The sequence below is a fragment of the Myodes glareolus genome, chromosome 7 (assembly GCF_982192425.1).
Source record: "Myodes glareolus chromosome 7, mMyoGla1.1, whole genome shotgun sequence".
NCBI lineage: Eukaryota > Metazoa > Chordata > Mammalia > Rodentia > Cricetidae > Myodes > Myodes glareolus.
Window position 1 is genome coordinate 54466270 of NC_142032.1, and position 27615 is coordinate 54493884.

At 47.4% G+C, this 27615-nt stretch overlaps 2 protein-coding genes across 3 annotated transcripts in view; one reads left to right on the forward strand and one right to left on the reverse strand.

The window, feature by feature from the left end:
• Positions 1 to 2533, reverse strand: part of Plaat5 (phospholipase A and acyltransferase 5) — a 28096-nt gene extending 25563 nt beyond the window's left edge. Inside the window, exons 1-3 of one of the 2 annotated variants that reach the window (XM_048458577.3) lie at positions 2264 to 2533; positions 1734 to 1827; positions 543 to 651 (exon numbers count right to left, since the gene is read on the reverse strand). In XM_048458577.3, coding sequence (XP_048314534.2) covers positions 543 to 651; positions 1734 to 1827; positions 2264 to 2411 — 351 coding nt within the window. In that variant the 5' untranslated portion in view covers positions 2412 to 2533. The remainder of the gene's footprint in view (positions 1 to 542; positions 652 to 1733; positions 1828 to 2263) is intronic. The other variant, XM_048458578.3, reaches the window with a different exon arrangement.
• A 7851-nt stretch (positions 2534 to 10384) lies between these two features.
• Lgals12 (galectin 12) lies at positions 10385 to 23784 on the forward strand. The gene is given in 11 exon segments (XM_048458576.3): positions 10385 to 10467; positions 10750 to 10919; positions 13507 to 13595; positions 13729 to 13942; positions 16468 to 16506; positions 16508 to 16588; positions 17127 to 17165; positions 17891 to 17917; positions 18431 to 18519; positions 19904 to 20054; positions 20620 to 23784. Coding segments are annotated over 10 exon segments (945 nt in total). The 5' UTR covers positions 10385 to 10467; positions 10750 to 10850; the 3' UTR covers positions 20767 to 23784.
• Positions 23785 to 27615: the final 3831 nt, after the last annotated feature.

Consider the following 27615-nt stretch of genomic DNA (forward strand, 5'->3'; position numbering starts at 1 on the left):
ATGCCTGCCACCATGCCCTTGGGTACAGTGGCATGGCCAGGACAGATCAAATGATATGAAGCCTGCCCCCACAAGCACACACAATACTTCTAAAACCTATCAGTGTCAGAAAACCCCATTGGTCTCAGAATTTGAAGGGCCAGCACTCCCTCTGCCTCCAAGGCCCCACTATGCTGCTAAGGCACTCTGTCTCCTCTGAGGCTCTCCCACTACAAGGCCTGATGCTGCCCCCTCCCGGGATGTGAGGCTCCCTCTCCTAATAGAGGTCTTCTGAGGGATAATCTCCTATCAGCTCCTTCCCCCAGAACTGTCATTGTTCTCTTTTCTTTTCAGCTCTAACAATATCAAAAAGTGTCTAACTGCGTATTTAAACATCTAGAAATTAAATATGGCTAAATATACCTCAGGAAAGCTACTTGAACATGCATAACAATATCTCAAGTCTGTAGATATTTATTAGACACAGCGAGAGTAAATTACAATACAGTATGCAGTCACCAAGAGACTAAAACACTCATTTCATCAATTCTTGGGATACGCACCTTGGCTGCTTGATGCTTTAGTTTGCCTTCAATCTCCAACTTAGGTGTTGGGATCAACTCTGTTTTCTTCTTGCTGGGTGGGATCTCCAAGTTAATTACTGGCTTCTCTCTAGAAACGATTTTGCAATCACATTGTAAACAACATTATTCCACAGCTGTTGGAAGGCCTGTGTGACCAATCACTTCAGATCTGTGCTTTTAAGACACCTTTCAGTTTTGTCATTGAAAGAGACATCCCTCACACACCTGCAAACTTGATTCCCTGAAGACATTTGCTTTCGTGCACCACAACCGCTGCTTTTCTGACAACTGTTTGAGGCTGAATGCGTAGGTGAGAGGTGTCACCTTCAGAGTCCCTGGTCTCAAATTCAGACAAAATGTAGCAGGAGGGAGTGTGGCCATGAACTGCTGGCATGAGCTATCCTGAGAAATTCCACAGAGTGCTTCTCGGGGACACCAGCCCAGCAACAGATCAGACTGGACTGGCCCTACCCACCCTTCCTGCTGGTCCCTAAACACCGCTGTTATTTATTAAATCTGAGGCCAAAGACGATCAATTCCCAGCGATTTCCATTTTCCTCTTTTCAGTTCTTTTCAGCTCTTTTCTAGCCCGGGCCCTTGGAACACACTCTCGGCTTCCACCTTGTGCCCTGCACTTTGCACTTATTCCCAGATAAATTCTATTCTTCATTCTCCCTCCCCTCTGATCAGCTTTCCTAACTTGCTCATTATTCTGTTCAAACGTTTATCAGCAAGTGATACTTACACGCCGATTTTCATAGAAGACAGTAAGAGATTATGATACAGTGCAAAAAGTCTCACACCTCCTCTTTTCACCCCAACCTAATGCCCAAGCACAAGTCTTCTGAATTTTTCATTCGTTTGTGCACCTACAAACCCACTCAAGTTCCAAGAGTCGGCAGAGTGACCTTGTGGGTAAAACTTCAACACGGTATGACAACAGCCATCATCAGGTCTGCAACCTAGTTCAATTTTACCCGGTGCTACTCGCTGTTTTGTTTTGTTTTTTCTTTTCTTTTTTTTTTTTAGGCTGATTCAAGCATTAACCACCTGGGGGAGTGTTTGTTCTGCAGAACTAACATCTAAAACCAACGTCCCAAAAAAAAAAAAAAAAAAAAAAAAAAACGCTTCTAGTACCCAAAGCCCCAGTCTTTATATAATAAATCTTACCCGCACTTCCAGCTTCCGGCCTGTTCTAACTGGCAGCTTTGCCTGAGCCGCTTCGGCAGAAGCTGGACCAAAAGCGCTTGAGATTTCGCTGACTCTAATTCAGGAGGGAAGGGATGTGATTTAATACACAACTGCCTTCTATGCGGGAAGAAGTGAACCCCACGAAAAACCAACTCAAACCAAAAGTGAACTGGGTGTTATTGCTTTAAAATGGTGTCTAAAGCCAGGTATGGTGGTGAATGCCTCTAATCCCAATACTCTGCAGGCCCAGGTAGGCGCACAATTGTGAGTTCCAAACCAGCCTGAATTCCAGGCCATCCAGGGATGCATAGCAAGAAAGCCCTTGTCTCCAAAAACTACAGTAAAAAAGAATTAGAACTGTGCCCGGCTCCTGCTTTACCCTCCATAAAATTTGGAGGGGACAAAAGTGGGGGCTGCCTAGAATCAAGATAACCGTCAAACCATTTCTGACAGGGGGCGACTCGCCACCCAGAAAGACTTCGAGGGAAAGGCCCCTTTCTCGGGCAGACCTGAGTGGGGCACGGCTAACTGTCCAGTTGCAGGTTGGGTGTCACTTGAGCCGGTACTGGAGGTTCTCGAGATGGACTTGCGGCGCGGCCATGGTACCCTGGAGAGGCGGATCCCGAACTCCCCGCTGGCGGCCGGACTCAGGCCCATCCCGCTGTAGCCAGCGGGGACTACGCGCCTGGAGAACTCGCAGATGACGCGGCCCGGGGTCAGCGGAGCTCGGGGATCATGGGTGCCTGGTCCGGCGGGGCTAGAACCGGGGGTGATCGAGGTGGAGTGGTGCCGCCAGGGGGCGCGCGGCAAACGGCGGTAAGGGCGCGCGGGGCGAGACGCGCGGAACGGGGACGCGCGCGGGGGTGGGTGCAGACGCTGCGCCTGTGCAGTAAGCTCATCCGTGGACACTGGCTGGAAGGAACCACACCCTGAGGAAAGGCAGGCGCTGCACACCGGAGCTGGGTCATTCGTGGGTCATGCAAAGCCGCGGTCGCAGAGTCAGAGGTAGCACCTGAGACCGCTAGAGAAGTCCACAGTTACTGACTAAACAGCCACACCGAAGGCTTTGAGATTATGAAGCCTGGGAAGCCTGCTTCAGTTTCACTTCTTAGTGAGATCCAGGCAAGCCTGCGCTAGAGACACAAAAGCTAATAATGGGAGCTGAACTGATGGCTTGGGTTAAGAGAACCTATTGCTGCTGCAGAGATTCTGAGTTCAGTTCCCAGCACTCACGAGGTGGCTCACAACAATCTATAACTCCAGCTGGGGTTCTGACACCTTCTGGCCTTTGCCAGCACCGGGCATGCAGGCACATGGTATACAAATGTGCAGCCACAAACACGTATGCACATCAAATAAACATTTCAAAAATTAAAGCTAAATAGTACCGGGTGGTGGCGCACACCTTTAATCCCAGGAGACCAAGGCAGGGGGGATCTCTGTGAGTTCAAGGCCAGCCTGGTCTACAAAGTGAGTTCCAGGAAGTCAGAGAACTAACACACCCAGTATACAAGCTCCACTTATATCCACTGCTTTCCACTTCTCGGCCCCTTCATCCTGAGTTTTGTGTCTAAAGTGCCCTTGCTTTCTGTTTTTGTTTAGTTTTTTACCATGAGACCTTGCTCTTTTAAGCAGACAAATCTTAAACTCCTGGGCTCAAACGATCCTTTTTTCAGCCTCAGTGACTCTGCCCACCTGGCCTTTCCCCCTATAAAACCATGTGATATTTTCACACATGTGTTTGATGTGCTTTGGTCAAACTCACCATTAAATTATCCTTCCCTCACTATCACCTCACCTTAATTTCCACATCCTTCATAGCCCACTTTCTCATCCATGTTCTTATTATTCCTAAAGTCCACACGTAAGATACTTGTCTTTCTGAGTCTGACTTATTTGGCTGAAAATGAACACCAGTTTCTTCCTGTTAGTATCCAGACGAACCTTCCTCTCATCTTATGAGATGAGTCACCTCTCATCTTACGGTGAGCAGTTCCACTGTATGTAGTGCAGAGGTCCCTTTAAGAGACAAGTCCCTCTTTGCTCATATTCTCATTCTTTCTACTCTTCAACTGGACCTTGGGAGCTCAGTCCAGTGCTCCAATGTGGTCTCTTTCCATCTGTTGTAGGACAAAGGTTCTATGGTGATATTTAAGATAATCATCAGTCTGACTACAGGACAAGTCAAGACGGGCCCCCTCTCCTCTATTGCTTAGGGTCTTAGCTGGGGTCATCCTTGCAGATTCCTGGGAATTTTTCTAGAGCCAGGTTTCTTGCTAACCCCGTAATGGCTCCCTCAATCAAGATATCTCTTTCCTTGCTCTCATATCCGTCCTTCCTCCATCTCGACTATCCCATTTCCTCAAGTTCTCCTCAACCTTCCCCTTCTCCCCTCCTCTTTCCCTTCCTTTTTTTAAATTAATTTATTTATTTTGTATACAATATTATGTCTGTGTGTATGTCTGCAGGCCAGAAGAGGGCACCAGACCCCATTACAGATGGTTGTGACCTACCATGTGGTTGCTAGGAATTGAACTCAGGACCTTTGGAAGAGCAGGCAATGCTCTTAACCTCTGAACCATCTCTCCAGCCCCCTCCTCTTTCCCTTCTATCCTTCCTTTTACCCCCCACCCCCATGCTCCCAATTTTTTCAGGCGATCTTGTCTGTTTCCAATTTCCATGTGGGTCTATATATGACCATGAAGGGTTCATCCACTGAACCAGTTTACATGAGCTAATGGGAGCTCACCAACTCCAGCTGGACTGGAAAGGAACCAACATAGGACCAAACTAGTCCCTCTGAATGTGGTTGACAGTTGTATGGCTGGGACAGACTGGGGGGCCACTGGCAGTGGCACTGGGATTTATCTCTACTGCATGTACTGGCTTTTTGGAATCCTAGTCTCTTTGGATGTATACCTTGCTCAGCCTAGATGTAGTAGGGAGGGCCTTGGACCTTCCACAAAGCAAAGTGTCCCTACCCTCTCTTTGAATTAGATGGGGGTAGGGCGGGAGGGTGTGTGGAGGGAATGGGAGGAGAGGAGGGCGTGGGAGGAGGGGGGAGAGTGGGAATTTGGATTGGTATTATTTTTTTTAAAATCTAATAAGTTAAAAAAGAGAGAGAGAGAAGCTTCTAATATCCCCCACCTCCCCCACCCCAAGCCGGCCTCAGCCTCCCCTCTCCACTTTCCTCTCTAGTCCTCCTCCCTCTCTCTTCTTCTCTCTCTGTCTCTCTGTTTCTCTGCCCCTTTCTCATTCTCTCTTCCCTCCCTTTTAATAAAACTCCGTACTCAAGCTCTGTCTGCATGGCGTTCTTTGTCACCCACCACGGTTTGGGCTCCCTCACACTGTATCTTACACTTCCATTTTCCTGCAAACAGCAAAAAGTCGTTCTTTGTAGTTTAATAAAACTATGTTTTCTTTATCCACTCATCCATTGATTTCCCCTTATCTTTTAACTAGTTTTTTTCCCCAATTCCTTTTGTGTCCCTAATACCTTGTTTTGTTTTCATGCTTGACACTCTATTTTTAGAATAATGTCTGGCCTGGATATCTGTGTTCTCTAAAAATTCATATACTGAAATCCTAACCCCTAAGTAAATGGACTATGTGAAAGACTTTGAGAAGAACATAGATCCTGTCAGCAAACTCCTCATGAGTGGGACCTGTGTCTTTATAAGAGGCCCCTGGAGAGCTAGAAGCCCCCCCCCCACTGCCATCTATGACCCTGAAAACAGGGTCTCACTAGACACTGAACCTGCTAGAGCAGGTCCTGAACCTCCTAGGCTAGTGAATTTTGAGACATTTTCTGTTATCTACAGGGGTCTTTATTATAGCATGCCATAATGACTTGAGTGAATAGCCCATAGGGTCAGATCTTTGAACACTTAGTTCCCAGTTCAGGTGTTGCTTGGGGTGTGTGATAGCTAATTTTGATTGTCAACTTGACTACATCTGGAATCAGTTAAAAACCCAAGCAGCGGAGCATGCCTGTGAAGTATTGGGGGTGGTTATTTGAGATGGAAGACCCTACTTAACTCTGAGCCAGAACATCTGCTAGTGGCTCACATGAAAGAACACAGAAGAAACTCCTGCTTTTTGAGACTTGCCCTCATTCCCACTGCAAGTTCATCCAGCCTGCTGCCAGGCGTCCCCTCAGCAGTGTTAGAGCCTGCTTCTTTGGGATCCCAGCATAGACTAAGAACCAGCAACTCTCTAGGACGCCTCCCAGACTCCAACACCAGATCAGGACCCAGAAACACAGTCTGAAGGACTGCCTGCCTGCTGAATTCTTGGTCTTCCCCTCATGAGACAGCCATTGTTGGACTATCCATGAGATATATATATAATTTTATAATATTATATATTAATTATATATATATATATTCATTCTATCAGTTCTGTTCCCATAGAGAAGCCTGATAATATAGAGGGGTCTAGGAGGTGTGGCTTTGCTGGAGGTGGTGGGCTTTCGGAGAAAAAGCCTGTACCACTTCCCTTCTGCTCTCTGCTCTGTGCTCACAGTTGAGAGATGAGCTCTCAGCTTCCAGATCCTGACACCATGCCTGCCGCTTGCTGTCATATTTCCTGTGGTAGCTTAATATAATTGGCCCCCTAAGTTTGTAGGGGAGGGTACTATTATGAAGTATGACTTTGTTGGAGTAAGTGTGGTCTTGGAGGAAGTGTGTCACTGTGGGGTTGGGCTCGGAGGTCTTATTTGGCTTCCCTCAGTGTGACACTCAGTTCACTCCCGTTGCCTTCTGATCAGAATGTAGCCAGTACCATGTCTGCCACCATGCTCCCGACCATGGTGATAAAGGACTGAACCTCTGAGATTGTAGCGAGCCACCACTGTTAAATATTTTCCTTATAGGAGTTGCCGTGGCCACGTGTCTCTTCACAGTAATAGAAACCCCAAGACACATCCTCAACCTCATGACCTTCTATCTCTCTGGAACATAAGCCTGAATAAACAAAAAAACTCTCCTTTCTATAGACTGCCATGGGTCATGGTTTTTGTCACAGCAACAGAAAAAAAAAAGCAACTAGTATATTTAGCAAAAGTAGTGAGACAAACGCTGCTGTCACGCTGTGCGTTCTCTTCGGTGACTTCCTGCTCGCAGGGCTGTTTCTATGACTTACTCACATGTCAGAGGCAAGGAGGTCCTTGTGCTGACAGATGAATACTAGGGAACCATTAATATGACACACACAGGGTTGTTCCTTCAAAGGAGAAGACTGATAACCTGTTATCCACTATGGTTAATAGCCTGGTGGCTTTTGTGCCGTGTGACTGAGACCATACTGGGTCCTCCCCAAAGCCCTTATTGTGAACTTGTTTTTCCCAGTCAATCTATAGCACCACCAAGGTGTCACACGTACTTTTCAGGGAGTTTCAGTGTGGTCATGTCCAAATCCTTGTTTAGCTTACTTTGTGCTTTATTGTGCACACAGGATTGAGTTAACTATCACCAGAAAAGTTTTACCAAATTGTGTTGTGCTTAAATATGCCAAAAATAAATTATTTGGAGTCAGAGTTACAAAGTTTGAACCAACACTAGCTACTTAGTCATGCTGCATTGAACTCCCTTCTTGCCTCCCAAGGATTGTTACTCTGCTGGCCGTTGTGGTCACAGAGACACATCCACATATTCATGTTACTGTAGAGACTGCAAAATAGTCCACTGTGTGTTTATACCGTGATTTATTGATCTGGTGATAAAGTTACTGGATGGATAGCTTTGATTTTTTGCCTTTCTCCTTAATTGAAGCAATTGGAAATGAACCTGAACTATGTCTTGGTACATTATTCAAGAAAGTTATTGAGACTTGCACCCAAGGATACATATGTATTTAATAAAAATAAAAATTAAAATCTTTCAATAAAATAAATTTAATAAAATTTAGATTTTTAAATAAAATACTATCTTTCAATAAAAAACTATCTTTTTCTAGCTGACAATAGCAATTTCACTTCTACCAGGAATACGTTAGAGCTCTTATTGGTTTACATTTCATCAGTGATTAATGTCAGGAGACAAGTGACTTCTTCAGGGGACAAGACCTGAGAACAGCATACACAAGTGTCCTCGTGACAAGGCCCTGGAGAATCTGACCCAAATTCAGCAAGGCAGATGGATAGTTCACAGCATAACTTTGGGCATGACCCAGGAACAAACATGCTGTCTGCTCTTCTCGCTTTCTTTATACAAACCATATCGATGGCTGCTTCTAGTTTTACTTTCTCAGAGCTGTAGATAAAATAGTCATTACTTCGGGAAAACTCCCCCCTGATTTTCCTCTGGGTGAGCCAGAGAGGATGTTGTTAAAAATAAATAGTGGACCTGATTCAGCTCCTAAAGCCTTTGATGTTTCAAGTGTGACCATGGATTCAGTCTTCTCAAGAACAGGATGTTGCCTTTCCAACGCACCTTGTGACCAGCCTGAGTCACAGACATTCATGACAATGTTACAAATTATTTGCGCAACTGTTCTGAAGAGAATGATTTCAACCACTAGGGTCTAGGAAAAATTCTAATAAATAGGTGATAACAGGAGTTAATGGGAACAGTCTAGGAATGGGGAATGAAGCGGAATGATAGAAACCCACAATGTCCTCATTGGGCAGCTCACAACTGCCAATACACCAGCTACTGGGGATCTGATGCCTTTGTGGGCATTTGCACTCAAATAGCATATACAGGTATACACTAAAAACAAATAAAAACAATAAATAAGTGAATACCACGAGAGCAATGGGATGAAATGTGGTTGGTAATGCTTCTGCTCATTCATGAAAACCCAGCACAAGACACAGGTGACTTGCTCATCACTGGGAAAGGAAAGAATGTTCATATGTGAGAATGATTATTCCTGTTGAGAAAAATGAAGCTGGGCCCCAATTTCCAAATACACAGAAATATTTCCAGCTAGGTTAAATAAGGGTGCGGCCAGCTGCCAAGATCTGCCCACTCTTCCTGACTAGTTTTTCTCCCCCTGTTCACACCCTCTAATTATCCCATCTAGCTCCCAGGTGTTGGGAACTGGTTCCTCCGTGACTAAGGACCCCTTTCTGGTTCTGGAGAATGGATTCTTGGGGTGTTTTGAGCTCACTCCGGTACCTCCCAAATGTTCAAATCCTAGGTGACCTAGAGAGAAAGACTTCATGCCACCCTTCTTCCTTCACTGCCCCAGGAAGCCCTCATTGGCCACACCCCTCACCACTGGACCTTGGAGTTTGAGGAGGAGAGCACAGACCACTGCTCTATTTCAGGCCAGTTGTGACCTCTGAAAAACTGTATGCTGAATCCTGATCCCTAGAACCTTAGAAATGTGACTGTTTATAGACACAGCCTTTGCAGAAACAATTAAGATAAAAGTGAGGTCTTGTTGGTGTACCCTAGTCTAATATGACTGCAGCCTCACATAAAAGGGAAAGTAGAAAGTTACAGAGGGCAGAGACAACCAACTGTTTGAGAACAAGAAGAAGCGGTGCGCCACCCCAGGAGAAACCCAACCTGTTAACACCTGATCTTCAACTTACAGCCTCCAGAACAGACAAAACAGAACTCTGTCGTTTACAACCCCATCCCAGTCTGTTGTGTTTTGTTATTGTGGCAACCCAAGAGAATGAGTACATCCTCCCTCATTTCCTAGCAGAACCGAGTGTGGGGTGGGGGAAGGGACCCAGACCTGGCTACAGTGCAGGGCGTTGTATCCTGACCCAACTGGTCTCTCCACCTGTAGTTTCTCCTGCCCACTGTACATAGCATTTATTTATCCTGAACACGCCAGGGACTGGATTTCCCACAGAAATACCTTTGGCTCCGCTGCTCCACCTACCCAGCAGGAGCTGAACAAACTCCCTGGCTTGTGCTCTCAGTTACAAGCTAAGTCAGGGGTTTCTCAGACATTCATGCACAACAGAACTGCCTGCAGGGCCAATTCTTGAACTTCAACCCCAAAATGCTCTCTTCAGTAGACCTGGGGTGGAGGCCCCACAATTCACCTTTCTGGCAAACCTCTAGATGAGATCAGGTGAAGTAGCCCAGCCAGATCCCTCAGCCCAGGCCCCTCACTTGCTCACCCCTGTCCCAGGAACTATTTCACTCTTCTGCACCCACACACTTGGCATTCTGTCTACCCTGGTCCTGCCAGGAATTCCCTGCTGCCAAGTCTGACCCCACGGTCAGACTAACTAGACTAAAGACAAGCTAGGCTAAAGTTGAGAAGTTACGGTATTTTTAAAGGGGAAGCTTTACTGGAATCTGTGTCGGGCCTGGAGGCCTCTCCTAAAACACAGCTCTCTAGACCCAGGCTCAAACTCAACACCCGGCCATGGCCACAACACCCTCTTGACCCACAGGTGAACAAAGGGGACTGACTGACCAGAGAGAAGAAATGACTTGTGGGAAGACACAACACACAAGAGCAGAGGCTGTGTTCCCACCAGCCCAGGCTGCTCTGTCTGAGCCCAAGGGAACCCTCCTTTCCCTTTACTTGCCCCACTTTTCTTGTGACCCCAGCTGGTCCCTGGCATTTGCAGCTAAGGCAGAAATGGTCTCAAGGGACTGTACAACTGGGAGAAAAGGGAGTAGGAAAAGAGGCAGGGGAATGAGGGCAGGAGGAGCCAGGAAGCTGGGGGCGGGGCCTCTCGAGGAACCTGCACACGTGTACCACTACCATCCCTTCCTCTGACCCGCTGGAGGCCCAGGTGAGCCCTCGCTGAAAGGAGCCAACCCCAGGCTTCCCTTTGAGATGGCGGAGTGCTTCAGACACAGATGGGTTAGTTAACCAGCCCGTGACTGAGAGCCAGCTACCAGCCCCTGGACAGGGCGTTTCTGCTAGCTGCATTCAAAGCTGTTGCTGAGTACCACGGCTGGGGGCGGAGCAGGGGCTGATATGGGTCCTAGAAGTGGACCACTGACCTTCCCAGGTCTGCTCCAAAAAGCATTAGGACTCCATAGGGAACAGGTGAGACTAAGAGCTTGAACAGCTGTTGCAGAGGCTGAAGACCTTGCCTGGAAAATTTCGGTGGGGGACGGCGCTGCTGGAATCAGGATTGGCCGCTGAGTTGGAGTTGCCCCGCCTGCTCCCATGTCCGCGGCTGAACACCTGGACCCGATTCCTGACAGCTTCATCCTGCAGCCACCGGTCTTCCACCCGGTGAGTAGTCTTAACTCAGTTGACGAATCAGCTAAATTCCAGCTTGTGTGAGAGTGACTGGGCTCCCAGGGTCCTTGTCTCTTCAGTTTTTCTCTTCTGAGCTGGGTGGCCAGAAGGACGGAGGTGGGATTGTTGAGAGAGACACTAACGACTAAGGGTAGCTGCTTCTCCGAGCTGGAAGGAAGGGCCTGGGAACCCTCCCAATCAGGAGTAGTGGAAATCCTTCTCTCCTTCCTCCCGTTCAGTGCCCAGGAGACTCTGCAGCCCAGCAATGCTCTACAGAAGGCCAAGCTCCCAGCAGGCACTGCCACTAATGAGCACTGGTTATTTTACCTTGCCCTGCTTGGTAGTCTCGTCTCTAGAGGCCTCCATCACTCAGTTAATTAATACGTTCTGCCAAGAGCCTGGGAACTGGAAGCCACTGTGCTGCTGGGTCCTGCAAAACTGTGGGCACCGTGCCATGTGGAGAGCCTGGCCTCTGGCATCTCCCCAGGCTCCTGAGTAATGGGCTGAAGTACCGGAAATCTCTTGGGCGCCCATCGCCTCCTCACAGGCTAAGAACCACCACCTGGAGGGCTCCCTGGGGTGGTCTGGGTTCTCTGATTGCCACTGGGTGTTGACAAGCAATACATGAAGGCTGACGCTGTGACCCTGTCACCGGGTTCACCTACTGGCCTGTTGGCAAAGCCTTTTGCAGAGCTCCCACTGTGCTCAGATAGTTGTGGAGCTGTTGAAGGGAAAGACAATGAGGCTCCAGTTATAAGGGGCTATGGTCTTAATGGGAAAACATCTAGCCAGTGCCTCTATACTAGGGAGCCAAGGGTCAAGCTAGCATCGTGAGCTAAGTGCTCCAAGAACTCGAGAGAGATAAAGCAAAAAGGTGTCCGGATGGAGGGAGAGGGTGAGACGGAACAGGTCCAGAAAGAGTTGAAAAGTGTATGCATACTTAGGAAGGCCAGGTGTAGCATGATTAATAGAAACTCAGAGAAATTGGGGTTCAACCTGAAGACCAGAAAAGCAAAACAGCCAGCCACTCGTTCTTACCTCAACCTCAGTCCAAAATGGTGATCCTGCCTCCGGGAAACCTCAATATCAGACTGAGACTGAGAGCTGTCTCCTCCTATTTTATATTCCTCTCTAGTTCTGAGATTAAGGGTATGCACCATGCGCCTGGTTTCTATGGTAAGCTTGTATGGCTAGTGGGATTAAAGGTGTGTGCCATGGCTGCCTGGTCTGTATGTCTGGCCAGTGTGACTGTTTTACTTTTCTGATCTTTAGGTAAGCTTTATTTATTAAAATACAGATGAAATGCCACTACAGCCAGGCACCCTCTGTGTGAGGAAAGATGGGCCCCAGGGGGTGACTGACCACTGCTGGGTATCTCTGAAAGTTCACAGCAGGGTCAGCTTGCTCCCAGCTTCTCTATTCTTTCCTCCTCTCTCCCCTAAACTCCAGATACTCACCAGTCCTCAGATGTTTCCTTCCCGGGTGGCATCCAATGGGTGAACTCCTCAGTGGGGTCACAGCAGCCTGTTGGTGCTCTAACTGGGCAGTGAAGCTATATTAGGCTTCCCCTGGGGCATTGTGGTTTTGACATCGCTGCCCAAGACAGGAGAGCTTTGAGAAGACCTGTGACTGTTCATTGGACTAACCACTTGATGGGATTTAAAATTGCCATGGAAACAAATCTCTAGACAAGCCTGTGAGGTATTATCTAGACTCCATTAACCAACGTAATGAGAGTCACCCTCATTGTGGAGTGGCACCATTCTGGGGGCTGAATTCTGGTCTAAATAAAAAGCGTGCATCAGGCTAAGCACCAGCTTTCATGGCGGCCTGAATCCTGACTGGATACAATGTGACCAGCTGCGGTGCCTCAGACTAAGCACCAGCTTTCTTTGAATCCTGACTGGATATGATGTGACCAACTGCTTCACGCTCCTATTGCCATGACTTCCTGCCATGATGAAATGTCCCCTGGAACTGTGAGGCAAAAGAAACCCTCCCTTCCTTCAGCTGCTCTTTGTCAGGGATCTTGTTAGAGCCATGAGAGAAGTAACTTACCCCGGAATATCAGAGAGAAAACTGGTTATTCCCTACAAGAACACTTTCTCTTGAGGGTTTATTAGTTACTTTGTCTTATTACTATGAAAAAAAAAAACTTAGCAGAAGTAACTAAGGCAGGAAAGGTTTGTTCTGGCTCCAGCCATAGGAGATGTGTCCACCTGCAGGGAAGGTGGGAGGAGGTGACCACTCTCACAACTCAAGTGTCAAAAATCAAAGGCCATGGAGGCTTGTACACCACTGGCCTTTGCCTTTTTATTCGGTCTGGGAGCAGCCTACGAAAAGGTACTGCCCCCCCCCAGGGTGGGTCTTCCCACTTCAGTTATCCTTACTTAGAAAATCCCTCGCAGATATTCCCCAGAGTGTGTTTCTGCGGGATCTATAAACTTCATCAAGCTAGCAGTCAAGATTAGCTTCACAGTGGGGAAGCTGAGTTTCCTGGTCTCCACCACATCCACCCTACACACAGGAGTCCCTGGGTCAGCCTCTAAGTCGACTCACCCCGTTTTTCTTCCCTGTTCAGGTGGTTCCCTATGCCACAACAATTTTCGGTGGCCTGTATGCAGGCAAGATGATCATGCTGCAGGGTGTGGTCCCTCTACATGCACGCAGGTAAGAGGGACTGTCTAGGACTTGGTAGAGCCCAGATTTAGGGGCATCAACCTGGGGTTTCTGTCTATCTTCAGAATGTCTGTGGGTCTCTGATCAGAAGGGCCTCTCAAAAGTCACACAACACCGCCACCAGGTTTCAGGTGGACTTCCAATGTGGGTGCAGCCTGCACCCTCGGCCAGATATTGCCTTCCACTTCAACCCTCGCTTCTACACTGTCAAACCCCATGTCATCTGCAACACCCTCCAAGGTGGAGTCTGGCAGAAAGAGGTCCGGTGGCCTGGTGTCACCCTGCAGAGAGGGGCTAGCTTCCTCGTCCTCTTTCTCTTTGAGAACGAAGAGGTGAAGGTGAGTATAAAGTATAAAGGAGACGTATCAAGCAGTCCAGGCCTGGCACCCTACACCATTCCTTCTCTTGTCCAATTTTCCGTGGCCCTGAGATAAACAGCACCGTGGAGAGGGGGCTAAGGCTGCTCTGCCCACACAGCAGTAAGAAAGCACTAAGGTCTCTGGATCTAGCGGGCAGAGGAATCCACTTCACGGTCAGGGCAAGCACTTGAAGGGCTCCTGCCTGGTGCCGGGCACTGTGCTAAACCCTTTATGCGAATGTGCCCATTAAGTCCTCCCCACAAGGTCTGAGGTGGATACCGTCACAGTCCCCTTACAGCTGAGGCAGCAGGAGACAGGGGGAGTACTTAATGCCCAGACTTTGACCTCCAATATGAGCCTAATAGACGAATAATGAGGCCTTCAGAAGGCTCTACAGGGCAAGGCTGCTGTAGAAGGGAAGTCCTAATGCACACAAATTATCCTCAACTTCCTGAGCCTTGGTTTCCTTCCTATAGATAGGAGGAGAAGGAAGAGAGGGAGAAAGATAATGTCAGTGATAATGGTGGTGGTGGTGGTGGTGGTGGTGGTTTTCGTGAACCGCATGGTGACCATTGCTGTGTGACAAAGTTCCAGCATTTCAACACTGTAGACAATTCTCCAGCACCTTTTAACTTTCATTTTTATGATTCTCACTACGTGTTATGGGAGTCCCCTTATGTCTTTTCCTTTGGGAAATTCCATGTGGGCTTTGAAGGATGAAAATGTGTAAAACAGCAGCCTCTTTCAACAAAATAATCCCTAGGCAAAACTTCCCTCCACCGTGGAACCATATAGCTGGATGATTCTGCATACAGGAATCCTGTTGTGCCCTCGTGATTACACCACGAACAAGAAAGTTAGAGCTTTACTAAGGACACACTTGATGCCAAGGATGAAATGCCTACAATTCAGATCCAGGGCCTGAGGCCATTAAAGGCAAGAGTTCATTTAATAAGTACAGTAATCAAAGTGGAATAAGGGCAAAGAGTAAGGCATCTTGATCTTCTCTCCCAGGAGCATATGAGGGGAACAGGCCCAGATAGTAAGACCAAGACACAAGGGAGGCAATTAGGGGACAGCTCAGCACTAATGCTGCATCCTGCCTCTAGTGATATCACCGTGCATGAGAACGGACCGCAAGATATACAATGAAACTCACTTTAAGAGTTTTATTAGGGAGCTGGAGAGATGGCTCAGAGGTTAAGAGCATTGCCTGCTCTTCCAAAGGTCCTGAGTTCAATTCCCAGCAACCATATGGTGGCTCACAACCATCTGTAATGGGGTCTGGTGTCCTCTTCTGGCCTGCAGGCACGCACGCAGACAGAATATTGGATACATAATAAATAAATAAATAAATAAATAAATGAATGAATAAATAAATGAATAAATAAATTTTTTTAAAAAAGAGTTTTATTAATAAAGAGAAGGGGGGAAGGGGATGGTGCACAGGCTTGTTTGAAAGCAAGGTGGTGAGAGAGCGTGGAGTGAGCATGTCTGCTTTTTAAAGACTGTTTAGCACATGCACATGGAGGCTCACATAGACACAGCACACAAAGATTACAGTGACCACTCTGCCCATAGATTACCCAGGGCTTAAGGCCCTAGGGTTACTAGGCAGTTTCCATGAATGCTGATGGCGCATGTGAGGCCATGGGACCCAGAAATGCTAACACCTGGGGTGACTGAGCATTCTGCCTGAATGCAGATGGCCATGGGACCCCGGATGTGATAGAAATAACAACACCTAGAGGAGTGAAAATTACTCTTAAATTGTAGTGGAGAGTGTGGGCCCCGGAAAAAGTCCCAAAGTCATGCATTTGGTTAAGGGCCTCCATTCCTTCAGGGACTTGAGGAAAGAAAGCAGTCATTCTTATCTCTGGCCGGAGCAACTTGCGGCCCCATTGGTATAAGAGGGCTACTGGTGGAGTTACTGACCCTTTGAGCACAACAGGCATTTAGATACTTGCTGAACTCAATACTTTTGTCTCAGGAAAATGCTGTAACGAAGTTAATGGCCGCTTTTGCCCCTGAATCAGTGAGCCTGAGTTCAGTCTTGCCTGTGGCTAAATTAAGTACAAAAGATGTAACCAGTTTCAATAAACTCGATGGCAGCGATCCTGATTCACCCTCAGATTTTGTCCATCTTCCCACCCCCGACCCCGACCCCGACCCCAGGGCTCCATATTTCCTCTTTGCGACCTGAACCTGCCAGAACAGGTCTCCAGCAGGTAGTGCAATGCTAATGATGACAACTCACATTGGCTAAGAAGGGAGAGCTCTGTCAGTGTGTGGACAGTGCTCTGGATCAGCTCTGCCACCTACCAGCTCGACAACCTTGGGCAGATTACATAGATTTATCTGTACAATGCAACTGTCTTGCAGAGTTTGGGGGGAAAAAACAAGCAAGTAGAATCTAGGGAGACATGCTTGCTAGGGCCTGGGAGGGATTATGCCAACAGTGAACAGTGGGCTGCTCTTCCGCTGGGCTCTGTCTGCTTCTGCAGGTGAGTGTTAATGGACAGCATTTTCTTCACTACCGCTACCCGGCTCCCGCTGTCGCGTGTGGACACCCTGGGCATATATGGTGACATTTTGGTGAAGGCTGTTGGATTCTTGAACGTCAATGTAAGTTCTCTTGGAGCCAAGACTGGGTCAGTGGTGGCTTCTGACTTCCCCTGATCTGGACAGGTATGGGGCTCACTCACTCACCCCAAACTGAGAGACAGAGGAAGATCTTACACCCCAGATAACCAAGAGAGACGAAGTGCACAAGGTGTCAGAAATGAACAGAGTGGGAAGAAGAGAAGGTGACTTCAGTAAGGAAGCCCAGGAGCCATAGCCAAGAATCTTTCCTGTCGGTGGAATCTGCTTGTCACTGAGGGGGCAAAGGATTCAGCACACCAGGGTCCATGCAAGCTGCAGTTTGAAAGACAGACACTATTAACTTATTCAAAATACAGCTAAATGTGTGACTCAGTGGTAGAGCACTGCCCTGGCAAACACAAGGCCCTAGGTTCAAACCCTAGTGCTACCAAAAACAGCCCTGGACTGATGTGGGGCCAGGAATAGAAATGTTCAACACACCAGCTTTAAAAGGCATGAGACGCAGACAGGGGCTTACAGTGGTCCCAAAGACTTGTGGCTCTTTTTTCTTTCTTAACAGCCATTTGTGGAAGGCAGAAGAGAGTATCCAGTTGGATATGTGAGTTTCTTTCTCCTGTTTTTTTAATTACATTTATTTATTTTGTGTGTGTGAATACATAATGTGTCCATGTGTGTATGATGAGGAAACCATGCATGTGTAGAGGTCAGAGAACAATTTGTAGGAGTTTTCTTACAGCACATGTGTCCAGGGAAGGAACTCAGTCTTCAGGCTTGATGGCTCCCCAGCACAGATATCTGAGTCTTTGGGGAGCAAGGCTGGACAGTCATGCTTAGACGCCAGCTGGCCTCTGTCCTCTCGCACATGGTCACACAAGACCCTTGACTCACTGCTGTGGACACCGGCAATATGCCTGACTCCCTTAAGTCCCTGGAAAGCCTGGATTTGCTTCTCCTCTCCTATCTCCAAAGTATCTAGCTACCTGCAGAGGCCCATGATGCCCATTGGCAGATACTTTCCATGGAGTTTTAGCTCCTCAGATCAACCCTGCAAGATGATTGTGGTTGGCTTCACAGGACAAAAAAAGGGAAATGAGACCCATGACCTTGCTGGAGATGTGGGGTGGCAGCTCCACTCTCCTTCCACCCCTTCAGTACCACTCAGAGAGGGGTGTCTTAAGATTCAAAGGATCCTCCACCGGGAGCCCAATCACTCACCTGCTGCTAGGAGAGGCACAAACTCTGTGTCCCTCAATGCAAGCAAAGTAGGAAGGCCTCTTTGCCCAGACAAGTGCTAACAGCCTCCCCTGCCTTTCTCTCCTCCAGCCCTTCCTGCTGTATAGCCCCAGACTGGTAAGTGGCCCTGTTCTAGGTCTCTTCTAGAGTGTAGTCCCATTTCAGCTCCCTGACTTCCCGGACTCCCTTTCTCTGTGGAACACCACATCAGTGGGAGGGTGAGGTAGCTCTCGGCTGAACTCCAGGTTCATCTTACCCTCTTCACTTACTCTGCAAATGGGTATTTAATGCTTCCCTGTGACCGGGTCAGTGACAAGCATTAGGCTATGGGGTTCCATCCATCCAGTCCCAGACCTCCAGTTGCCCATAGGTGACAGAGGGACAAACTACCGCATGCCTGCTAGGTACAGTTCAGAACACATCTGTAAAAGGCACTAGGACACTGAGCACAACCTGAGGGGCCTGAGGAAGCTCTCAGCAGGTCTACCACAGGTGCTTACTATATGGGCAGGACTGAGTCTCCTAGCTGCAAGTCTATAGAGAAACTCACCTACCCTGGTGTCCCTGCATCCCTGAGGGTAGCCTGCTGGTGAGGGACCCTGACACCCCTATGATTTCCATCTCTGTCAGGAGGTGCCCTGCTCACGAACTCTTCCTCGGGGTCTCTGGCCTGGGCAAGTCATCATAGTTCGAGGACTGGTCTTGCAAGAGCCGAAAGAGTAAGTATTTAATTTCTAAAAAAGGAAGGAAGGAAAGAAGGAAAGAAGGGCCCTATGGTTAAGTTTCCAGCATCACCATTTAGCCCCTTATTAAAGCAAAGAGAAGTAAGTTAGCCCAGATTGCAGAGATAGTGACCAGGGTTGGGGTTGGGAACGGTAGTCCCAGTCATGGGTGCTGCTTCCCTATGGAGTGAACATCACAAGTCCCAGAAAAGAGCCTTTACAGTTGAGACCCAGGTAGGGGATATGGCCTCCTACTTTTCACAATGCTTGGTTTAGGAAACAACCAAGCTACCCTAGAAAGGAAGTGCTTGGGAGTCAGAACCTAGAGGCAGTTAGAAATGGGTGCTTCCTGGCTTCTCCTCCAGTGGATACTCAAACCCTGACCTGTAACTTAGATCCATTTAGACTAGAGGCTTCAGTGTCCCCTAATATCACCCTGACCATGTTCAATAGAGCCTTAAACTTGGTAAGAGATTCCCTCTAGATGCCCATTAGAACTCTGGAGCTGGAGAGATGGCTCAGCATCTAGGAGCTCTCCCAAAACAACACGGGGGCTGGAGTTCAGATGTCAGCACCCATGGAACAAGCCAGGTACACTCATAACCCCAGCACCCGTGGAGACAGAGACAGGAAGAACACTGGAGTCTGCTGGCCTCTAGCCTCACTGAGAAGCTCAGCAAGGGAGCCTGTTTTAAAGGAATAGCAGAAAAAAATAGAGAAGGACACCTGACACCCTCCTCTAGTCCCGGCATGTGTGTGGGCATGCACGCGCACACGGGGACACACACACACACACACACACACACACACACACACACATAGCTAAAAAGATACAGATGCTGTATTATGTAATAACACTCTAAGCAAAGTACCATTTTCATACTCGTCTACTGTTATGCACGAGCAACTTACATGTTTTTTCACTTAATTCTAACAGCCCAAGACGAGAACAGCACTCTTATCCTCCCTAATTTACAGACGAGGAATCACAGAGGTTAAGAGACTTGTCCAGGGCTGCAGCTCTGAAGCTACAGAGCATAATCCCTGCAGCCTTAGGATCCAACCTGACACAACGGTAAATGTTAACTGCTGCTGTGATCACAGCTCTCCCCATTTTCAGAGCAATGAACAGAGGCTCCAGCTAGGTAATTGCTCCGCCCCCATAGGCTTCCAGTCAGGGATTCAAGTGTGATATTCATGCACTGTCTATGCCTCTGTGCTGTTGTGTATCCAAGCGTCCCTCCCAAAGCCTGACACAGAAACTTAATTCTTGGAAGCTAGCCAATCTTCCAGAGGCTCTCTGCCTCCAGCCTTCTGCTTCAGAGATACAACAGCCTGAAGGCAACAGAGACTGATCCATTTCTCTTCCTGCTTCCTGTAGTTTCACCCTGAGCCTGAGGGATGGGACCACCCGTGTTCCTGTAACACTCAGAGCTTCCTTCACAGACAGAACACTGGCCTGGGTCTCCTCCTGGGGGCGAAAGAAGCTGATCTCAGCCCCCTTCCTATTTTACCCCCAGCGATTCTTCGAGGTAGGTCTGAGCCATCACATCTCTCCTGGAGCCTATTCCCATAGTGATCTGGAAGACTATGGGCTACATCCGAGTATGGATGAGCAGACCAATACCCTGGAGCTAGGTAGCTAGGCCAGTCCCACAGAGAGACTGTCCAGACATTGGCCTTCAGTCCTGTATACTGACGCCAGAGATGCTGGGCCCAGAAACACAGGCATAATGAATGCAGGTGGAGCCAAGCATCCGTTGTCTTTAAAAGCTCCCCTAAGCCTCTAATGGCCAGGTGTGATAGAGAACACCTGTAATGCCAGGCCTTGGAAAGTAGAGGCAGAAGGATCGGGAGCTCAAGGCTAGTCTCAGCTACATAGGAAGTTTGAGGCCAGCCTGAGCTGCATGAGACCTGATCTCGAGCTCCCTTTATGGCTCCAGTGTGTAACCAGGATTGAGAACATTTCCCAGTGGAAAGCAACATTGCAGATGGTGAACTTTAACCCCTGGACCTGACTGTCTCTGATCATTGTGTCCCCTCATTAGAGGAGGATTTGTCTGGAAGCCCACCACCCAATCAGGTTCTTCTTACCAGGTACTGCTTCTGTGCCAGGAGGGAGGGCTGAAGCTGGCACTCAATGGGCAAGGGCTGGGGGCCACCAGCCTGGACCAGAAAGCCCTGGAGCACCTACGGGAGCTCAGGATCAGTGGAAGTGTCCATCTCTACTGCGTCCACTACTAAGGAGGACTCCAAGGGCACCCCCGTCAGAGAAGAGGAAGGGCAGCTGCAGCCAGGGCTCCACAGTCCAGCCTCACTCTGCCATCCTCACTGGACCATTGACCCGTCATCACCACGTCAGGCCTATCACATCAGGTCACAAGCTTGAGTCTACAAGGGCATCAGGGCCCCACGACTAGGGAAGGCTTACAGCTCTGTGCCTCTTCTACCAGGAGTTTGGTAACTCTATCTTCCTAGACTGTACTCAAGGGGGACAAACTTTATAGCCTCACAAAGACACACACACACACACACACACACACATTTATTGCATTTTAATCAATTCTGAAAACAAGGGTCCAGGTCAGTGTGGTGTCCCTGCACTCATCTTCAGCATTCAAACTCTGCCTTGGTTCTCCTTCTACCACTCCGTGGAGCCGTAGGGCTGAAACTCTATCCAGGCCCAGCCACTGAGAAGGCGAATAGAGTGTGAAAAAGATAGCTCCAGACCTATGATCAACACATCCCATCTATCCTCACATTTCCATTTTCACTCAGATTTTACAATTGCTCAATAGTTTGTGAAGTCTTTGCCCAAAGTAACAACCACCCCAGTTGCTTGCACAGTTTTGGCTAAAGGAAAATAGCCACATTCCAGAAAAACACACTGATAATGAGGTCACGTTTTAGTCACCTAGCCATGTAAACAACAGTGACCACTCATAAAATTATAAAAATAGTCTAGGTGGGTCAGCGGCTATGCCGTCTATGTTTGTATAATATACTCTGGGATATTCACATAATGACAAAATGGTTTAATAATGAATTTCTCAGAATTTCTCCCTGTCATAAAATGATACATGACTTAGCAGAATGAAAAAAGGAAGACTGTAGATGGTTTGATTTGTTCTATTCCTGGAAATAGAATCTGGGCTCACCTTACAATGGACTTCGGATTATATCGCTTGGAAATGTTTCTGTGATACCATTTACATGCCCATAGCTGTGACAAGTCACTGGGTGGAAGATGCTGATGAAGGATTCGCTATTTTATAACTTTATACTCTAAGCAGAGAGTCATTTTCTTCCCTCATCCATTTACCAAGAATGATCATACATCTATCATGAAAAAAAACTCAATAAATATGGGGGGAGTTACTTTTACTACCAATATGCCTTTATTATAATCCAGGAAAAGCCAGGCGGTGGTGGCGCACACCTTTAATCCCAGCACTTGGGAGGCAGAGACAGGTGGATCTCTGAGTTCGAGGCCAGCCTGGTCTACAGGAGCTAGTTCCAGGACAGGCTTCAAGCTACAGAGAAACCCTGTCTCGAAAAACCAAAACTAACTAACTAACTAAATAATAATAATCCAGGAAAAGTAGAAGTCAGAGAAAAAGATGACTGAGAGGCAACCCCTAGACACCAAGGCTCCGGATTCTGGGAAGAATATGGACCAAAAAAGAGATGGCAGATTGGTAGGTTGAGGTAAAGAGTTTGCAGCTTTCATGGCAGAGACAGTGGGTTGGGGACAGGCCACTTAGCCAGGAGCAAAGCCTGTGCCTGCTCTTACATACCTTGATGGTTTTCTTATACCTTTAAAGCCAACCCTAAAACTCTGTAGAGAAATTCTTTATTCTCCTTAAAACTTTTTCTCAACTTTTCTCAGATACCACAATATTTTTTAGATTTAGGTATTAATTAGATACCACAATAATTTTTTTAAATAAACTTGTTAAGGACTTGAAAGATGGCTCAGCAATTAAGAGCACTTGCTGCTCCTCCAGAGGACCCCAGGATAATTCCCAGCCTCCACATGGCCACCGATACCCATCAGTAACTCCAGTTCCAGAAGATCTGATGCCCTCTTCTGGCCTTCACAGGCACTGCATGAATGTGACACAGACATACACAGACAAAACACCCACATAAACAAATAAAAATTAGCCAGGTGGTGGCGGTAGTGCATGCTTTTATTAATTCTAGCACTCAGGAAGCAGAAGCAGGCAGATCTCTGAGTTCAAGGCTAGCCTGCTCTACAGAATGAGTTCCAGGCAGCCAGGGATACACAGAGAAGCCCTGTCTCAAAAATTCACCAAAGAAAAATTTTGTAAATAAACCTGTCAGTTCCCACATATATATTTCATGATTTGCACTAGTACCTCAGCAGCAATTATTGATATAATCATATTTACTTACTTAATCTACTAAAGAAATAAACTATGTTGAGAAAAATCTAAAATGCTACCTTAAAATTTTTGGAGTTGAAAGACTCCCGTGGGCGTCTTCCCTCGGGAGAGACCCCATGCCCAAAGATCAGTCGAAAACATGCAGCCGGATGCAAACTGCAAGAGGTTTATTGGTTGGATACGCAGGTACCTGGGGCGGCAAAGTCTCTCGGAGGACTTGCGCGCCTGCAGGTTGGGGGTGAGGGGTTCTTATAGGAGAGCAAAAAGTGAGGTTTACAGAAGCAAGATGCAGGGTGGTTACGGGGATTCATTTCATTGGTCAATTTAAATAAGGCTAAGCTGAGTGGCACATTCTTGACCTTTTACCTAAATACCAAGGAGGGGGTTGTCCAGAACCACCTGGATACCAAGGAGGGGGTTGTGCTACCTGTTTTTCTTATCTCTTTCTGCCTTCCTGGCTGGTGACCAGATGTCTGATTGCACAGCCCCTGACTCGTAAGAGCCCCGCTTTATACGTGACTCAGGCCTCGCAATCCTCTCTCTTTGTTTCTATGGCCAGTTCATAAATCCCTGTCTTGCAGCCAGATAAGGCTGTCCTTGCTCTAATTCTCAGGTATCTTTGGAGGCCCTTAATTAAGCCTGTTATTTGCTCAGCATTCCGGAGGTCCTGAGCTAAGCTTGTTATTTGCTCATCCTTTGCAAGAATGGTATGACTGTGGTTAAAGCGAGTTGGGGTCCTTCAGAGTAAGATTTATTTGGTGCAGATGAATCTTCAATACATTGTGCATCTATTCACTACTATGTATTATTTTGTATTATATTCATAAATTAAATTGGCCTGTCATTTTACTTATTCATATGTATTAGTGGCTTCTCTGTTGCTGTGATAAACACTGTGACCAAAGAGACTTCTAAAAGACACGGTTTATTTGGGCTTATGGTTCTAGGAATTTGTCATGGCAGAAAACAGTAGTCATGATGGCTGAGTAGCAAGATGAGAGCTCGCATCTTGAACTATGCAAGCAGGAAGCGGGGAGAGCAAATTCAAAATGGCAGGAGTCTTTAAGCTCCCAGAGCTGTCCCCCCCCTCCACACACACACACAGTGACATGCTTCCTCCAACAAGGCCACACCTCCCAAGTCTCCCCAGACAGCACCACCCGCATGTGTTAGACTTTCATTGCTGCGACAATTTAAGAAACAATTTAAGGAGGGCAGAATTTACGCTGCCCACAGTTTTAGGGTTTTCCACTCATCGTGGTGGAGAGCACTTGGGACAGCTGCTCACATCGTGACAGCCGGGAAGCCAGGGGTCGGGTGGGATATGCCCACACTAGCTAGCTTGCTGATTCCTTTTTTCTCTATGACTCCCAGCCTATCAGAACATGGTGCCTGCATTCAGGTCAGGTCTTTCACACGTAGTAAATCCTCGTAGACACATGGGGAGCACACTTCACTTATCTTCCAGACATAGCCAACAGATATGAAGGAAGTTGAAATCGAATACTCAAAAGTTGACACAAAAGGAATAGCAGCAGCTGGTTACTACCTTGCCTTCAGATGGAGGCATTAAATCCTCTGGAATTTTCCATGATAGCATCCACAACACACAGACAAATGCCTTGGGTGCACCTAACTCCACAGTTTGTCTTTAGACGGCACTTGCTGTGGAAAAGTTCACGCTCCCTGCTGGACTGGTCTTTGAGATCCTTGACGCCTGTGCAGGGCCCAGTCCTACAGGGTCAGGCTCCCCCCTGTGTCTGGTGTAGCAGAGCTGATTGGGGGTTTTCATATAGCAGTAAACTATGGGGTATTCAAGCTCAGCTAAGGGAGGAACACCCACCCCCAGCTCTGCAATCCTGGCTCTTTCCTATTTCCTTCAATACATTTGTGCTTCAGTAAAACTGTAGAGAAGCCAGTCATAGTGGCAGAGGCAGGTGGATCTCTGTGAGTTCAAAGCCAGTCTGGTTTACAAAGTGTGTTCCAGAGCAGGCAGGGCTGCAGAGAAAGACCCTATCTCAAAGGAAAAAAAAAGTAATACGAAATGATTAAAAGTGTTGTCTAAGGCTGAAGAGATGATGGTTCAGTGGTCAAAAGAGGTTCCTAATCTGCAGACAGTTCTAGCTCAGTTCCCACAGCCACCTGTAACTCTAGTCCCAGGGGATCTAATGCCTCTGGCTTCCAGGAATAAATGCACAAATGTACACAGAGCCACGACAGAAGCACACACATATACATTATGTAAAAATCTTTCAGAAATAAAAGTGCAGTGCAGATTTAGCAATCTGAACTCTGAAACCCCTCCATGGCAAGGACAAACAGGCTGAACTCAGTAGGGGGCAGCTCAGTCCCCCAACAGCTGGACTTAGAATGGACTTTGGACTCATCTCTTGAGAGAGCTTAAGTATCTTCATGTGCTCAGCTGTACCAGGACACTGGGTGGAAGACACTGATAAGGATTCGCTAAGGTTAGCCCAGATCATTGTAGGGAACCTGCCGTCTCAGACGGCAAGGACACACTCTCATCTACGGGCAGGACATTTCAGAGCATGAAAAGTCTGATAATGTTTTTGAGAGCCCAGTACTGATTGCTAAATGTGTGGGAACCCAAAAATGTGAACCTGTTCCACATCGTCAGGAGGTCGGAAAGTCTGAGCTTATTCAAAGTTGTTGACAGGTGTGGCTACAAAACAAGATATCCTAACCCAAGACGCGGTTACTTGGTGTTTTGGAAATTTGGCCCGTAGAGGTAGATCTGCTCCACCCTGACCAAAGGTCAGAGAATTCAAGCTTGCTTCTGCTCCTCCCTGTGAAATAGGAGGTTTGAACTAGGGAGTGGCTGCTTGCAGGATATTTGATCTAGGGTGGGTTCACTGCCCAAACACCAAATACTTTTCTCAAGAATTAATGACTTGAAGTCTTAAGTATTGGAGCAAATGACTGTTCTGGTTGTCCTTTGTATCATGTTAAAGCAGTCTTTTGCCTTCTTCCCCACTTTGTTTTGGGGTATAAAAGTGAAAAATAAACGCGGGTGAACTCAGTACTTGGAGGCACTGAGTTGCCTTCCTGGTACTATCCAATGTCTCTGTGTGTGCTTCTTACGTTTTTTCTAACCCTCACACTCCTACCCTGAAACGCACAAACCTGCCACAGCTAGGATCCCAGCAGAAGTCACCCCCAAAAGGTGGCTCCTGACATAAATGGTGAGTTTCTTCCTTAAAAATTGGAAAGGATGGACTGGAGACTGGCTCGGTGGTTAAAAACATGTACTGCTTTTTCAGATGGCCTGGGTCTGCTTCCCAGAACCCATATCAGGCAGCTCACAACTGTCTCTAACCCCTGTTCCAGGGAATCTGGTGTCTTCTAGCCGCAACAGACACCTGCACACATGTGGTGCATATAAACTCACACGCACACGCACACGCACACACACACACATCCACATAAAACATAAGATAGTCCTTTTTCTGATTGCAAAGGAGTTTCAATTAAGAAATATCTAAACAAAGAGTACTGAAATCAAAAACACACGTGTGTGCAAAAGTAAACAAGTGATGTGTTTTACCCTCGTGGGTAAAAATTTCGTGGTAGAAATTGTTTATATGCCAACAAAAGAGGAAAATATGTAGATTCTGGTTTATGGGATTGGGCCACTAAAACAAGTCATTTTCCAGTTTTGTACGCAGAGAGCAGTTTTCACCCTCCCTGTTTGCTTTGTTCTCTGGGCATCCCCAGCCGGCCTCTTTCCTTGAGACTTTCTCAGAAGAAACACCCCTCTCCTTCACTTTGCACAGTCCCCTGCTCCCTGACACACAAATATGCAGCAGTTTCGAAGCTCCTGAGAACTTCCCCGTCGCCTGCAAAGGGAAATACACCCAGGGGTAGATAGCCGCCTTTGTGCTAACACAGCTGCTTACTAGAAAGATCATCTTTATCTCTAGTCACCAGATGTTTTTTTCTAATATGTGCACAGACTTGCTGGTGGCCCCGTGTCAGAGGAGCAGCAAATGGCAATTGACATCAGGAGATCAGCCCACCGGGAAACAAAACCCTGCTGGGTGAATCTCAGATAGGCAAGGCCCTACCAGCCTTGGCCCCAGAATGTTTCTTGCTAGTGCTGTGTCTTTGCATGTTTGGAGCTGCCATTTTTCTCTGGTGTCTGGCATGGTGTGAATGGACTTGGAAGATCCCCCACTGCCCTTAATGAAGTACAAAAATCTTTTGGAACTATCCTGTTCTACTGGGCATTTTACTATGAGATGATTTCTTCTTTTTTAAAGAAGATAGATTCATTTGTCTAGTTTACATAACAATTCCAGTTCCCCCTTTCTCCCTTCCTCTTGCTGTCCCCACCTTCCCCTTACCCCACCCCCATCTGCACCTCAGCTCCTCAGAGAGGATAAGGCCTCCCTGGGAAGTCAACTAAGTTTGTCCGGTCACTTCCTTTTGAAACAGGACCAAGCCCCACCCCACCACCCTCACCTCTAGGCTGAGCAAGGTATCTCTCCATAGAGAATGGGCTCTACAAAATACTTTAGCCAATCCCTATTTCATGGGTAGCTCGCCTTTCACCAGAAGGGGTTATTTTTAAGGCTCCAATTATGCAGATTATCGAGACTTTAATTTTTCTATGAAAACCCATCTCCAGCATTCAGTACCACTGCCATGAGAGCCAGCTTCTACC